This window comes from Bos javanicus, chromosome 4, assembly GCF_032452875.1.
Source record: "Bos javanicus breed banteng chromosome 4, ARS-OSU_banteng_1.0, whole genome shotgun sequence".
Taxonomy (NCBI): domain Eukaryota; kingdom Metazoa; phylum Chordata; class Mammalia; order Artiodactyla; family Bovidae; genus Bos; species Bos javanicus.
This window is the reverse complement of record NC_083871.1, coordinates 40,640,750-40,657,273: the sequence shown is the minus strand read 5'-3', so window position 1 is coordinate 40,657,273 and position 16,524 is coordinate 40,640,750. Positions and strand designations below refer to the sequence as shown.

Genomic DNA, 16,524 nt, shown 5'->3' with positions numbered 1-16,524 from the left:
AAAGGAATGCAGTCTGGTTTACACTTTGTGGCTTTGTGGGACCCTGAGCAGACAGAGCAGTTCCCACGGATTAGGAAATAACCTTTGGCGGCCTATTATTGTGCTCACTACATTAGTGAAAGAGAAAATACGCATACAACTAAGGAAAACATTTATGACACTAATAACAGACTCACCTCAGAAAATCCACTTTCAAGCCTTTTTTGTTCAATTCACACTACACTTCATATTCTAAATTAAATCTCTCTTTTCATTTTCAACAATTTGAAAACTTTTCTCAGTTCCATAAAACTTAAAAACAAGATAAAACAAAACTGGCTTTCAACAAAGACCACCCCCACAACTGACACTTGGATATGTACCTCCTCAGGTAGTCACATAGAGAGGGCTGGCCAGGCTGAGTAATGGGCTATGAGACTTTCTCCAAGGGACAAAGGCTGCTAAGTCTGCTTCAGGGAAACTCAGCAGTGCATCAAGAACAAGAACATAGTGTGATTATTTCTTATTAAAACACAGACAAAAGACTTTATAAGTTAATGTCTTTGGGTTAGAAATTTTTCTTACATTCATGAAAAAGTGAGGGTTAAAATGAAGGCAACATACAGGATTTAGGTTTGCTTGCACATGGAGAAGGAAATGGCACCCCACTCCAGTGTTCTTGCCTGGAGAATCCCAGGGACAGGGAAGCCTGGTGGGCTGCCGTCTATGGGGTCACACAGAGTCGGGCACGACTGAAGCAACTTAGCAGCAGCAGCACATGTTTTATATCAGTGAATACATAGTAAAAGCACCAGTAATAAAGAGCATATCATGGCCATTGCACCTGCTGAAAGGCACAAGTTTTAAAATGCACAAAGATTTAGTAATACGTCAAAAAGTGAGATGAATTACTCTTCCATTTTAGTACTCACCTCTCCCCACAAAATATTACCTCCTTCAACCCTAAATACATGGCGGCTGACATAAAAAGATACGAGATTCACAGGTTAACTGGTTAATTCACATACAAATCCAGTCTGTTCCAGGTTTTCTCTGTCACCTTGTAAGATGTATCTCTTTCACACGTACGACTTGGTGACAATGTGTGGATGGGCAAAAGTGAGTGATGTTATTCTAACAAAGCAGTGCTGAGCTAATGTTGAATGTCAACACATCAGCCATATCTCCTGACATATGTGAAGGAAACATTTAATTCACAGTAAAGTGAGACCATGGGGGCTTCCCTGGTGGCTCAGCAGTAAGAGAATCTGCCTGAAATGCAGGAGATGCGAGTTTGATCCCTGGGTTGGGAAGATCCCTGGAGAAGGGAATGGCTACCCACTCCAGTATTCTTGCCTGGGAAATCCCATGGACAGAGGCACCTGGCGGGCTATCGTCCACTGGTGTTGCAAAAGAGTTGGACACGACCTAGTGACCAAACAACAACAAAATGAAATTACCTTAACTTCATAAAAGGTAAATAAAGTGGTGATGGTAGATGAGGTAATTAACTTGAAGAGGATAAATGCTCTTGATGTGAAATCAGATACCAAAAGGTTATATTCTGGTTGTATCATACACTCAATATCAATGTGATCTTCAGTTATCTGAGCTTCAGTTTAAACATGGTGGAGGATAAGTGCAACTCATCCACTCATTCATTCAAAGAATATCTACTGAGTGACAACTTTGCTGCTGCTGCTGCTAAGTTGCTTCAGTCGCGTCCGACTCTGTGCGACCCCATAGACGGCAACCCATCAGGCAACCCCGTCCCTGGGATTCTTTAGGCAAGAACACGACAACTTCGAGTGATGTGCTATTCTGAGGATGTACCAATGAATAAATCAGACAAATATCCTTGCTCTCAATGGGGTCTACATTCTCACAGTTCCTCACAGGGTGACTACAAGTTTTGGATGAGATTCAATAACATCCCTGGCAAAAGATAAGCATTGTAAATAACCTTAATTAGCATCACTAAACTAGTAATAAAATAGTTCAAAAACTTGAAAAAGTGTACTTATTTGCATAAGAAGTAGCATATTAAAGAGATAAATGAGTAATTTGGGCAAACTAGCAACACCAAAATTTATATAATGATTATGTGAGATTTCACACGATCTTTAATAAAATGTATCTCTGAAGAGTAGCTTAAAGGAAAAGACTTATGCTTTTTGAAAAATATTTTCAGCAATTATCATATATTTATTCTTAGTAAACTGTCTTTTTAAAATAAACTTTAAATAAGAACATTTGTCTCTAGATTAACAACCACTATCTGGGCTCTCTTGCATATTTTTCTCTTCACATATTGCCTTTGCTACTCTTCTACATGATCAAGCAATCATCACACCATAATTTATCATCTTTCCCCTTTCAATTCAGTCATCATTCCACCCTGTTCTATTAGTATTTCCTGCTGTGACAATCCCTGTAGAATCCTTGGTAAACTCTCAGATGTTTCTAGATTCTGATTTGGAAAGCAGTGAACCACAATGTTATTAAAAACCAGTGACTTACAAAGGGATTTGTTCCTTACTTCTAAGCAAAGGGGAAGTCTAGACATTATCCTCAGAGTGACTGACACGCACAGTTTACAACTGATAGTCGTCTTTTCTGAAGTCAAATGCACGGCTCCAGCTATCACATTTTACATCTTGGGTGTTTTTAGTTTAGGTAGTTCTGTAAAAATCAAAATGCCTAGTTCTGCAGTTCATTAGGTATACATTTCAAAAGATGTGACTGTCAGAACAGATTAGTTACCATAAAGGCAGTGATCCTGTAATGCTGCAAGGCAAACATATTAAGGCTTTAGTCACATATGTGGCACACACTTCAAATCTCCACATTTTCAAAGGACCTACTGGAGCCAACAGTCAAACTTAGTAATCATCCAGTTAAACGGAAGCTAGTACGAAGCATGAAACAGTACATACTATACAAGAATTTTGGCAAAGCACTACATGTATCGACCATACATTAAAAAATCATAATGGCATTAAATCATCCTAAACCTCTAACATCCATTCACAAGAATACTCTCTCTTTCATCAGAAACCACATGTCATTCTGATTCACATTTAGTGCTCAAAATGTAAATTTGACAAAATGTGTCTAAACTTGGCCCAGACACTTAACTATTTTCATAACTCCAGAGGCAAAAAGAAAACAGGCAAATCTCTTCACTGTACTTTATCATCAACTTTGAACAAATAGCCTGGATATAAGCAGTAGGTGGCAAAATTAAAACAGAAATGTTAATCCTATGAGAATACTTGCCTGCTATTTTATAGTCTTTCCTAAAGACTGAAAAAAGAGACTAAGGAGCATAAAAATACCCATCATCTTAATAGTAAAAATTAATCTCAAAAACAAACAAAAAAAATCCCAAACCCCAAATTCTACAAAATATCAAATAATACTGATTTTATCAAAAAGCACTGATTTTAAAATACATTATTTCAACCTGTGTTCCTTGTTAGGAGCATAGTAGCAGTAATGAATTGCAAAATAATCAAGTAACATGGTTTCTAGTTTAAATTTTAATAGATATAACAAGACATTTTTTACTCGAGATTAAAGAAGATGTCTTTATACGAAGCATCATTATAAATTATTGTATTATAGCTACATCCTAGACAATAGCTTCTTTCAGAAGTCTTAATTTTTCTACAATTATACAGTTATTAAACAAAAGTCATCAAACCTTGTCTGTTAAAGGTCAAATAACAATAAATTTAGGCTCTATGGGCTGAGTGGTCTCTTTGGCAAGTATTTAACTCTTTTGTGGCACAAACTTAGCCACAGATAAATGTAAATGAATGAATGTGGCTGTGTTCTAATAAAACTTTATTTGTGGGCACTGAAGTCTAAAAATCTTACAATTTTCACTGCTAATGTAATATTCTTCTTGCCATTTTTCTTTCAGTCATTAAAAAATGCAAATCATTCTTAGCTTATAGACCATATTTGTAGCAGGCTGTGGGCTATCTCACCCACAGACTAGACGTTGATAATGCAAACTAAGAAATAAAAGACGACAGGACAAAATTTACTTTTATTTCTCCCTCCCTTCCTCTTCCCTTCATTGCATTTATTGACTTGTACATGTACCTATGTATGTATGTGTTTGTTTATTGTGGCAGCTCACAGTACACAAAAAATAATCAGGCAGTCCCAGAAGAGTAGAAGGCCAGAATACCAGCCTCTCAACCTCAGCCAGAATAGTAAACTATAATAGACAAAGTGTAACAGTTATCGACGGAGAAGGCAATGGCACCCCACTCCAGTACTCTTGCCTGGAAAATCCCATGGATGGAGGGGCCTGGTAGGCTGCAGCCCATGGGGTCGCACAGAGTCGGGCATGACTGAAGCGACTTAGCAGCAGCAGCTGCAGCAGCAAGTTACTGAGCATTCAGCCTGCACAACTACCATAAAAGTTCTGTGAACTACAAATCATTCCTATTATTCAAAGTGGATACAGTTATAAGATATCCTGTTTGCATTCCAATGACCTGTCCCATAAGTTTTTCCTATGGCAACTTTTTTGACAACCAATATCTTCATCAAATTCCCTTTAATTCTTCATGAAGATCCAGAGAAAAGGGAAGCCATGAGAGAAGCTTGCTTAATTGTGGCAATAATTGAAGCATCATTACTTATTAATAACAACTAAAGGGCTATTTGGTACCTGGGGATTTGACAACACAAAAGACATACTATAATCCTTCCTAAGACATTTAGATACAGAAAGTTAAGAAATTCTTGGAATAGTGAACCATGATTCTCCCAACTTCTATTTCAGAAAAGGCTATTTTATTCGCTTTCAGTAGCAAACAAACATAGAGAACTTTCTTTTGAAGAAATTTCACCAGAAATTCAAGATCTACTCAGGTAGAAAATATATTTCTTAACAATATACTGTTTGTTAGAGTTTCAAGTAAGTTGAAATCAATTACAATGTGATCTGATATAACCATGAGGATTAGGTTCAATGGTTAAGTGAGTTACCATCTATCCAGAAAGACGCTCTTGGCAGAGGCATTTCACAGCATGAATTTTCCTATTAGAATACAATCTTCAAGAGACTTATGTGGCTTTGTAAGCAGTTTAGTGGAGCTTCCCACTACAATTAAAAACATATGCCTAAATACTGTTTTTGAAAATGACACAAGTGTTTAAATACCAATATAAAAATGTCCGAGTAAAGATGCCAGACACTTTTTATGTAGTAAGAAAAGTCAAAGAACTTGTGCAAAGGCATGTTTCTTACTGCTTTCTATCTAAATGAACATTGTTGGACAGTTTTTAAAGACTAGAAAATTCCACCCATGCAACCTGTATATCTTATGTAGACTTTCATGAAAAAACACTAACTTTCATGAAAAAACACTAACACTAACTCTGAATGTGGCATCAGAGTCCAACTTTAAGAAACAAAAACACTAACAGTAGAATATATCTGCACCCGCATGTTCACTGCAGCAGTATCCACAAGAGACAAGACATGGAAACAGCCTAAGTGTCCGTCTACAGCTACATGGTTTCTACAGAATAGTATCAATAGGGTATACGCCGTAATCTCAATTTCCCATTCTTCTTGGGGAACTCTATCTACTTAACGTACTAACTGTGGTGACCTGAATGGGAAAGAAATCCAAAAGCGAGGAGATACATGTGTATGTATGGCTGAGTTATTTTGCTATACAGTAGAAATTAACAACACTATAAAGTAAAGCAACTTAACTTCATTCAAAATTCATTTTTAAAAAAGGAAAAATAAGTGTGGTTTAAAACACAACAGAATATTATTTTGCCATAAAAAGAATTAAATCTTGCTGTTTGTGACAATATGGATGGAAGTTGAGGGCATTATGCTAAGCTCTCACTTATATATGGAACAAAAAAGCAAAAACAAAATGAAAAACCACATTCATTACCAGAGGTGGGGAGAGGAAGAATTAAATGAAGGCAATCAAAAGGTACAAACTTCCAGTTATAAGATACATAAGTACTTGGGATATAAGGTACACGTGAGCAGTTAGGGGATGCACTATAGTTATACTGCTGTATGATACATATGAAAGTTGTTAAGAGAGTAAATCCTAAGAGTTCTCATCAGAATGAAAAATGTATTTTTTCTTTCTTTTTACTGTATCTATATGATATGACGGATACTTAAAATTACTGCAATTATCATTTCACAATATATATATATAAGTCAAGCCATTATGTTGTGCACCTTAAATTTATACAGTGATGTATGTCAATTATATCTCAATAAAACTGGGAAAAGGGTCCACCTTTAAGACTGGCTTCAAAAGGAAAATAAGAAGACAGTCATTTTTTCCTAAGTATTATGAGACATTAAGGACAGGTGTAACTCTAAACCACCAATTCAGGAAAAAAAGTTTTTTTAAAAAATGCAAACTCCACAGTAGATGATCTGAATCAAGGCTAAAAGATTGTAGTTATTTATATGAAGACAACATCTTTTGAAAACAGTTTTTAAGCAAACAAAAATTAGTTTCTGCAATCAGTTATGAATTCATTTCATTGTATGAGAAGCAATGGATATAGTTATGATTTTCAATTCATCTTGACAAATATTTACTGAGTTTACCAAGAACTGTAATATATCTAGAAAGAATGACATATCAAGGAGAAATAGAACCTTGAGAGGAATGTGTAGCAATGAATACAAACACGGGGAACTAGATTAAGCATTGGTTAAGCAGTCTTATAAGTGAATAAACTGAGTTTGAAGCATGCTGTTTGAAATGTTAATGGGTCATACAACTTCTGTTACCTAATAATAAATTGTAAATACTAACACTGAACTCATGAAATTGCAATGACTAGAGATACACATTTGGGATTTGTTTGCACAGACTAATTAAAACCAAATGAGTGAATGAGATGGCCAAGGAATACGTAAAAAGAAGACTATGGACAGAACCTCAGTAAACACGTACACTCATGGGGAGATGGAAGCCAGACTAATGCAGGGACTGAGAAGGAATTGTTGAAGATAAAGGAAAATTATGTGACTTATGGCTGAAGTAACAAGTAAAGAGTGATTCTACAATATCAAATGATACAAGGGCACGGAGGCATTTTAATGGTTAAAGGATATTGGACTTTCTTATCACGAGAAAACTGAAGACCTTGGCAAAATCAGCAGTACAGCAGAAGTAGAGGTGGGTGAACGTACAGGCCTGATTTCATATGCTGGCATAAGTTTGCTAAGCCAAGGTTTCAGGGGAGGATGAAATGGAAGAATAAAGTTTGTAATAATGTAATTGATATTATATTGATATTACAAATGCATATCTATGGCTGATTCATGTTGATGTCTGACAGAAAACAACAAAATTCCATAAAGCAATTATCCTTCAATTAAAAAATAAATACATTTAAAAAAAGTAAAACAAAAAATTTTAATTGATAAAAGTCATAGAGATGGCAGGAAAGCATAGATAGCTTCATGTGTTTATGAAGAGGTCACAGAATTTGTTTTAGCTGAGAGGATACTCATGCTTAAAAATCCCCATCCCTTCATTTATTTCATTATCTTATTTCACTGTATTAGGTGCCAGGAATTGTTTAAGGTGCTTTACATATGGTAATATTAAGCCATTGGATCCTCCCAACAATCCCATAAAGTAATTTATTTTAACTCCGTTTTGCAGATGCAGAAACTGAAACACAGGGACATTTAACACCTAAGAGTCAGACAGAAGCAAACACTAGAGTTTTTCTGATTTCAATATCATGCCCTCAACAACCATGTTCTTTTACTACATATTAAGAGTAGTTTTAGCTAAAATACTTACCTGTTCCAAGAAACAGGACATTGTATGTACCATCAGCAGCATTCACTCGATCCACAGCTATTTTTGTGTACTTATAGTCAGTGCCTATACGAACAATCAAAGGCCTTCTATGTACTGGGTAGATGGAATTGTACATGAGGGGGTGGTTCCGAATAAAAGTGACAACGTCATCAGGGAACTCCTTCGTGGTTCGCATATTGGGTGTAAATGCTCCTCCTGGGCACTAAAAAAATATTTTTAAAAGGACTAAGTTAATACAATTGTAACTTTATGTTAATAATAATCAAAAGACCTCTATTTTTCAAAATACTTAGAAGCTCAAGTTGTTTTAAGTGTATCTGCTACCTATTGAGAAAAAAAACAGCATGATTATACATAGCACGATCTGTAGAAAATAAACATACAATATATGTAACTTGATCATTTAAATAGGCCAAGTCCACATAGCCTGTCCTGTTTGTTTTCAGAGTGAAGCTGATGTCATTCGGTTCATGATAAAACTTATCACCTTTCTCATCCATCACTTTTATATTTATCCTGGGCCAGATTCAGTGTTGCTAGGAAAAAAAGGCTCTTGCGGATACAATCTAATGCTGCTATGTGTTAGTTGCTCAGTTGTGTCTGACTCTTTGCCACCCCATGGACTGTAGCCCACCAGGCTCCTCTGTCCATGGAATTCTCCAGGCAAGAATACTGAAGTAAGTCACATTTCCTTCTCCACCAATGAATGCTACTACTGGCTAGAATAAATTAGATTATCATTATCAAATTCAATCAGAACTCTAAGGCAAGAATTTCATTCCATCTGATCCCCTCCCTACCAAAGAGGACTCTCTGAAGTTGGAGCTTGGATTGGATACAGTCAATACACCTGGTAATTTCCCTCTGGAAAACTCCAGTAACTTCCACTACTCTCAGAATAAAATCCCAACAACTAAGCATGACTATAAGCTCCTGAATGTTTGGGCTGCATCGCGTCTACCACGGCCATGGTTCTTGCTCTTCCTGAGCTTCAAGTCAGCTCCCCATCCAGGATCTTAGTACTTGCTGTTCCCTACCTGGATTACTCTTCTCCGTGGTTTTCTCCATTGCCTCAATCAGTTCTCAGCTCAAAAGTAACTTCCTTTAAGGTGATGATATATAAAAATAGCTCCCCATCACCATTTCTACCCTCTTATTTCCTTAGCTTGCTTTATTTTTTTTCACAGCTCTATATGCTATGCTATGCTATGCTAAGTCACTTCAGTTGTGTCCGACTCTGTGTGACCCCATAGATGGTAGCCTACTACGCTCTCCCCGTTCCTGGGATTCTCCAGGCAAGAACACTGGAGTGGGTTGCCATTTCCTTCTCCAATGCATGAAAGTGAAAAGTGAAAGTGAAGTCGCCTAGTCGTGTCTGACTCTTAGCGACCCCATGGACTACAGCTCTATATACCTGTGTGTAATATATTTGTTGTTTGTATCTTTATTGTCTGTTTCTTCCTCTAGAAGGTAAGCTGTGAATTATTCTCAACTGGGTATGTTTTGTTCATTATTTTACCCTCAGACCTATAATAAAGCTGACAAATATTAGATATTTGACAGAGTAGTTGGATGAGTGAAATACTTTATTATATCTGTCATCCAATTTTGGTGTAGGGGTTACATGGAACAGGGGCATTAATTCTGGTGAGGAGGGGAAAGATTCAGAGCATCAGGTATAAAGAGGCAGAGAGAAAGCAATAATGAGACCTAAAAATGACTGCAGGACAGTTTCAGCAGTTCTAGCATGACAAGGATTTCCAAGAAGAGGATTCCATTTACAAGTCACCTGAGGACAAACTCAAGGGCAGGCTGGGAGGTGCTGAAGCTTGAAACTTGAACACATGCACTAATAGGAGCTGAGTATCAAGTTATATGAACAACGTATAATCTCTTTTAACACATAAAATGTTATTTGTCTAACCCTATCAAACACTGTCAATATCTCTACTTTCAGAAACAAAAATACTTGGTTATATATTTTTTTAAACAAAAGCACTACTGCTCTAGTTTTCATTTATCCTCTTTAGAGAGGTACACATTGAAAGGAAAGCAACAAATCAAGCTTCCTGATCAACAGAAATGGGTATAGCATCTGTGGTGAATAGCAAGATGTGATACCGTCAGTAAGAAATGAAAATTACAGTTTATTCAAATGTGGCAGTGAAGACTTATTTCTAGGTGACTGCTCCTATGCAGGAATATAAACAGTGTGGTCAAATTTCAACAGAAAACAGAACTGTGGAATTTTATGTGATGGGAATACCAGACTACCTTACCTGCCTCCTGAGAAACCTGTATGCAGGTCAAGAAGCAACAGTTAGAATCAGATATGGAACAACAGACTGGTTCCATATTCGAAAGGAGTATGTCAAGGCTGTATACTGTCACCCTGCTTATGTAACTTCTATGCAGAGTACATCATGTGAAATGCCGGAGTGGATGCAGCACAAGCTGGAATCAAGATTGCCAAGAGAAATAGCAATTACCTCAGATATGCAGATAACATCACCCTAATGGCAGAATGCAAAGAGGAGCTAAAGAGCCTCTTGATGAAGGTGAACGAGGAGAGTGAAAAAGCTGGCTTAAACCCAACTTTTCAAAAAACTGGAAAAAATGGAAATAGTGACAGATTTTATTTTCTTGGCCTGTGGACCAAGATCACTGTGGACCACGACTGCAGCCACAAAGTTAAAAGACGCTTGCTCCTTGGAAGAAAAGCTATGATCAAAATAGACAGCATGTTAAAAAGCAGACACATTACTTTGCCAACAAAGGCCCATCTAGTCAAAGATATGGTTTTTCCAGTGGTAATGAATGGATGTGAGTGTTGGACCCTAAAGAAGGCTGAGCACTGAAGAACTGATGCTTTTGAACTGTGGTGTTGGAGAAGATTCTTAAGAGTCGTTTGGACTGAAAGGAGATCAAACCAGTCAATCCTAAAGGAAATCAATCCTGAATTTTCATTGGAAGGATGGATGCTGAAACTCCAAAACTCTGGCCATCTGATGTGAAGAGCCAACTCACTGGAAAAGACTCTGATGCTGGGAAAGACAGAAGGCAAGAAGAGAAGGGGACAACAGAGGACGAGATGGTTGGATGGCATTGCTGACTCAATGGACATGAATTTGAGCAAACTCCGGGAGATAGTGAAGGACAGGGAAGGTTGGCGTCCTGCAATCCATGGGGTCACAAAGAGTTGGACAAGACTGAGTGACTGAACAACTGCCAAAATTTTAATGTTATCCCAGTGCAAAAAGAAAAACAACTTTAGGGACCAAACAAAACATGGCAACCTCTGGGTTAAATTCATGCAATGGCTATCCTACAATGTCAGTGCTTCTGGGCCATTACTGCCCAGGCAGTCCTACATTTGCAAATTAAGTCTCCACAAGCTGAATGTGCTCTCCCTCATTTGAATTGTATCACCCTAATGCAATTTTTAGACTAGCTTTAACCAGTTAACATTACTAGAATATTTTATAGGACCAGTAAATATAGTTCCCTTTTTGTAGAAAGGCATAAGGAGCAATTAAATGACTTCACTAAAGAGAGATAATGAGACAAGTAATAAAACTAAGCTTCTCATTCATTATCCCATTAACGAGACTTTCATCTAGGGTTCATATGCTTGTCTTTTAGGTAAAAGTACTATATTTAAATATGCATATTTATAAATTAACTACAATAAAAGACCAAACAAGGACAAACAATTCCATGTGAGTATATTCTAAACTGATGAATGTGTTCCATACTTCTGAAAAACGTAGTGCTACGGGTATTTCCTACTGTCATTTGTCACACAAAGTGGAGAAAGGGAAAGGATCATGAATTTTCACTGAATGAAAACATGGAAAGTACAAGTGCACGGGCAATTTACATAGCTCCAGCCCTTCAAAAAGCACCACTTAAAGGATGGTTTCCTGAGCTGTCTCCTTAAATATTTGCAAGTATTGTTTTTATAAATTCAAGGATTATCCAAAATTAGCATAGATTACTAGGCAATTTCTATAATCTCCAGCTAGCAATCACTTTCATAAGCTTTTATTAAATTACACGTGTCTAGTTTCCGGGTTTTACTTAATGGTAACTGAAATTAAGCTAAAAATTATGTTTCAGTTACTTACAACTATAGTTACTAAATGTTGTGTGTGCTCAGTTGTGTCTGACTCTTGGTGACCTCTATGGATTGTAGCCCTCCAGGTTCCTCTGTCCATGGGATTTTTCCAGGCAAGAATACTGGAGTGGGTATTTCCTCCTCGAGGGGAACATCTCAACCCAGGGATTGAACCTGCATCTCGGTATCCTGGGTCTCCAGCATTGTCAGACAAATTCTTTACCACTGAACCATCCAGGAAGGCCAGTTATTAAATAGGTAACCCAAATAAATCAACTGAAATCAATTATTTTATATTCATTCAAATGTTCTCCATGTGGGACTTTTATGTTATATTCACAATAAACAAACTTTTTACTTGGAAACAATGTCTCCTAGTAGAAGTTTATTTTAAAAATTACAGAAGAATTCCTTTAGTCAATAATTGATTTTTTTCCATTGATTCACGGCCTAAATCTTGCAGATAAGACAAAGAATGAATGACAGTTATGTGACAAGAACGAATTTGATTACCCTTTGTAGACTATCTGGACTTGTGAGTTTGCTCAGTATAAAACTGTCAAGTATAAATAAGATGCAATTAACATATCCCTCACCTTGTGATATATGAAAGCATGTGTATTGAAACCTCAAGATAATGTTAATACCCACATGCTACTATAAAGTAATAGACAAGGAAATGGCAACCCACTCCAGTGTTCTTGCCTGGAGAATCTCAGGGACGGGGGAGCCTGGTGGAAGCCTTTGTCCATTAACTGGGCGGCTGTCTCATTCATAGGAAGGATAATTTTGCTCTACAAATAGTCATTAAGTGATTTTGGTTAAACTTCCCCTTCAGGTATTTGTTTTCCTCTAGTTTTAGCTTTCTGTTTATTAAGTGATGATAAGCATTCCTTTCTTTGTGTAAAGACATTTTAAGTGTTTTGATTACTAAAGTGCTAAAGTGAAATGCTAGGAACAATGAGGATACCATGTATCTTATCAGGAAGTATCTCTAATTTCCTTCCTATTCTCAGGGATTCCTATTATACTGGTTTTCAGCATTAATGTGTTCACATATCAATTCATATGTCAATTTTTTTGGATAGCTTTTATTCAAAATGCATTTTGAAGCGCTCAGCAGGGGAATTAAGGATAGGAAGCAACCGCTGTCTTCTAGACACAAGTGTTCTACTAAGAAAGATGGACATATTCAAAGTAACATAACAATTGTGACATATAATTTAAGATAAATATAAAATAAAAACAGAGTTTGACTCACAATCAATAAGAACCAATATTTTAAAAATGAATTTATTAGAGAAACTTAAGGCTGCCAGAGTTAGTGAAGAGGTTTAGAGATTTCAAAAATAGTTTGGAATATTCTGGCAACTATAATACCTGGAGCAATCCTAAATCATGAATCACAAAGTGAAGGGAAGAAGTAGGAGTTGACACTAAAGACAAGCAACAGAAAACAAGGGTAAAACGAATTACAGAAGGAGTAACCAGCACCTTCAAAAGGAGCTTGACCTAACACTTGAAGGACATATGGCATATGGATAAATAAATGGACATAAATAAATGATATTCTAGAATCTGGGCTAGTTTCTAGATTAGTCTTTGAAACTTGTGTTCTGAAAGAAATTGATCTTATGTTTAAACCCTTGATAATCTGGGCCCTTTACTTAAAGTCCAAAGAATTAAATAGCTGAAGACTTGAATTTATGCACCAGCTGGCCCTCATTTTTCTGGTATTTATCCTCCATGACTTAAAAGAGCCCTTTGTTCCAGTCCTACTAGCCCATGCAGAGCTTCTAGGACTCACTGATTAATTTCTATCTTTGCCTTGTAATGTACACAGTAACCTTTGCCTGAAACATCCTTCCTTACTTACTCAAATTATCCACATCAACTACCCTTCAGGGCCAGGTCAATCTCACATATTTTTACATGCCTTTCCAAATTAGACTGTCCCATGACAATCTCTTTTTTCTCTAGATTTCAATAATATTTATCATCTGCTTTATTCACATGCCTTGAATACTTATGTGAAACAATATGTAATTAACTTTTCATGTCTATATGCCTTATGTGTTGAATTTGATTGTAAACTATGCTAACAATGTTTTAAAATGTCTATGAGGAACTGAAATGCTTCTACTGTAAAAACAACCAGAAGATGCACACAATTGACAAAAGTGTCAGCAAAAAAGTTTCTCTTTTTCTTCTATTAACTATGTAGATCATACATTTTCTGTGTTCTTTTGCTGCACCAGGTTGTATACCTAGTCAAAGCACAGTGAATGAAGCAGATGGTTCTGGTCCGCTTATAAACAGATGTTAAAACTGATCTTTTTTTTTTTTTTTAAACTTTACAATATTGTATTAGTTTTGCCAAATATTGAAATGAATCTGCCACAGGTATACATGTGTTCCCCATCCTGAACCCTCCTCCCTCCTCCCTCCCCATACCATCCCTCTGGGTCGTCCCAGTGCACCAGCCCTAAGCATCCAGTATTGTGCATCGAACCTGGACTGGCGACTCGTTTCATACATGATATTATACATGTTTCAATGCCATTCTCCCAAATCTTCCCACCCTCTCCCTCTCCCACAGAGTCCATAAGACTGTTCTATACATCAGTGTCTCTTTTGCTGTCTCGTACACAGGGTTATTGTTACCATCTTTCCAAATTCCATATATATGCGTTAGTATACTGTACTGGTGTTTTTCTTTCTGGCTTACTTCACTCTGTATAATAGGCTCCAGTTTCATCCACCTCATTAGAACTGATTCAAATGTATTCTTTTTAATGGCTGAGTAATACTCCATTGTGTATAGCTGAATTCTACCAAAAATTTAGAGAAGAGCTAACACCTATCCTACTCAAACTCTTCCAGAAAATTGCAGAGGAAGGTAAACTTCCAAACTCATTCTATGAGGCCACCCTCACCCTAATACCAAAACCTGACAAAGATCTCACAAAAAAAGAAAACTACAGGCCAATATCACTGATGAACATAGATGCAAAAATCCTTAACAAAATTCTAGCAATCAGAATCCAACAACACATTAAAAAGATCATACACCATGACCAAGTGGGCTTTATCCCAGGGATGCAAGCGTTCTTCAATATCCGCAAATCAATCAATGTAATATACCACATTAACAAATTGAAAAATAAAAGCCATATGATTATCTCAATAGATGCAGAGAAAGCCTCTGACAAAATTCAACATCCATTTATGATAAAAACTCTCCAGAAAGCAGGAATAGAAGGAACATACCTCAACATAATAAAAGCTATATATGACAAACCCACAGCAAACATTATCCTCAATGGTGAAAAATTGAAAGCATTTCCCCCAAAGTCAGGAACAAGACAAGGGTGCCCACTCTCACCATTACTATTCAACATAGTTTTGGAAGTTCTGGCCACAGCAATCAGAGCAGAAAAAGAAATAAAAGGAATCCAAATTGGAAAAGAAGAAGTAAAACTCTCACTATTTGCAGATGACATGATCCTCTACATAGAAAACCCTAAAGACTCCACCAGAAAATTACTAGAACTAATCAATGATTATAGTAAAGTTGCAGGATACAAAATCAATACACAGAAATCCCTTGCATTCCTATACACTAATAATGAGAAAACAGAAAGAGAAATTAAGGAAACAATTCCATTCACCATTGCAACGGAAAGAATAAAATACTTAGGAATATATCTACCTAAAGAAACTAAAGACCTATATATAGAAAACTATAAAACACTGGTGAAAGAAATCAAAGAGGACACTAATAGATGGAGAAATATACCATGTTCATGGATTGGAAGAATCAATATAGTGAAAATGAGTATACTACCCAAAGCAATTTATAGATTCAATGCAATCCCTATCAAGCTACCAAAGGTATTCTTCACAGAGCTAGAACAAATAATTTCACGATTTGTATGGAAATACAAAAAACCTCGAATAGCCAAAGCTATGTTGAGAAAGAAGAATGGAACTGGAGGAATCAACCTACCTGACTTCAGGCTCTACTACAAAGCCACAGTCATCAAGACAGTATGGTACTGGCACAAAGACAGAAATATAGATCAATGGAACAAAATAGAAAGCCCAGAGATAAATCCATGCACATATGGACACCTTATCTTTGACAAAGGAGGCCAGAACATACAATAGATTAAAGACAATCTCTTTAACAAGTGGTGCTGGGAAAACTGGTCAACCGCTTGTAAAAGAATGAAACTAGAACACTTTCTAACACCATATACAAAAATAAACTCAAAATGGATTAAAGATGTAAGACCAGAAACTATAAAACTCCTAGAGGAGAACATAGGCAAAACACTCCCTGACATACATCACAGCAGGATCCTCTATGACCCACCTCCCAGAATATTGGAAATAAAAGCAAAAATAAACAAATGGGACCTAATTAAACTTAAAAGCTTCTGCACAACAAAGGAAACTATTAGCAAGATGAAAAGGCAGCCTTCAGAATGGGAGAAAATAATAGCAAATGAAGCAACTGACAAACAACTAATCTCAAAAATACATAAGCAACTCCTACAGCTCAACTCC

General features: G+C 36.6%; 1 protein-coding gene across 3 annotated transcripts in view; it reads right to left on the bottom strand.

Moving 5' to 3' along the window:
* SEMA3C (semaphorin 3C) overlaps window positions 1-16,524 on the bottom strand; it is a 207,580-nt gene that overhangs the window by 44,433 nt on the left and 146,623 nt on the right. For all 3 annotated transcript variants that reach the window (XM_061413794.1, XM_061413795.1, XM_061413797.1), the window contains exon 12: window positions 7,815-8,037. In XM_061413794.1, the coding sequence (XP_061269778.1) occupies window positions 7,815-8,037 (223 nt within the window). The remainder of the gene's footprint in view (window positions 1-7,814; window positions 8,038-16,524) is intronic.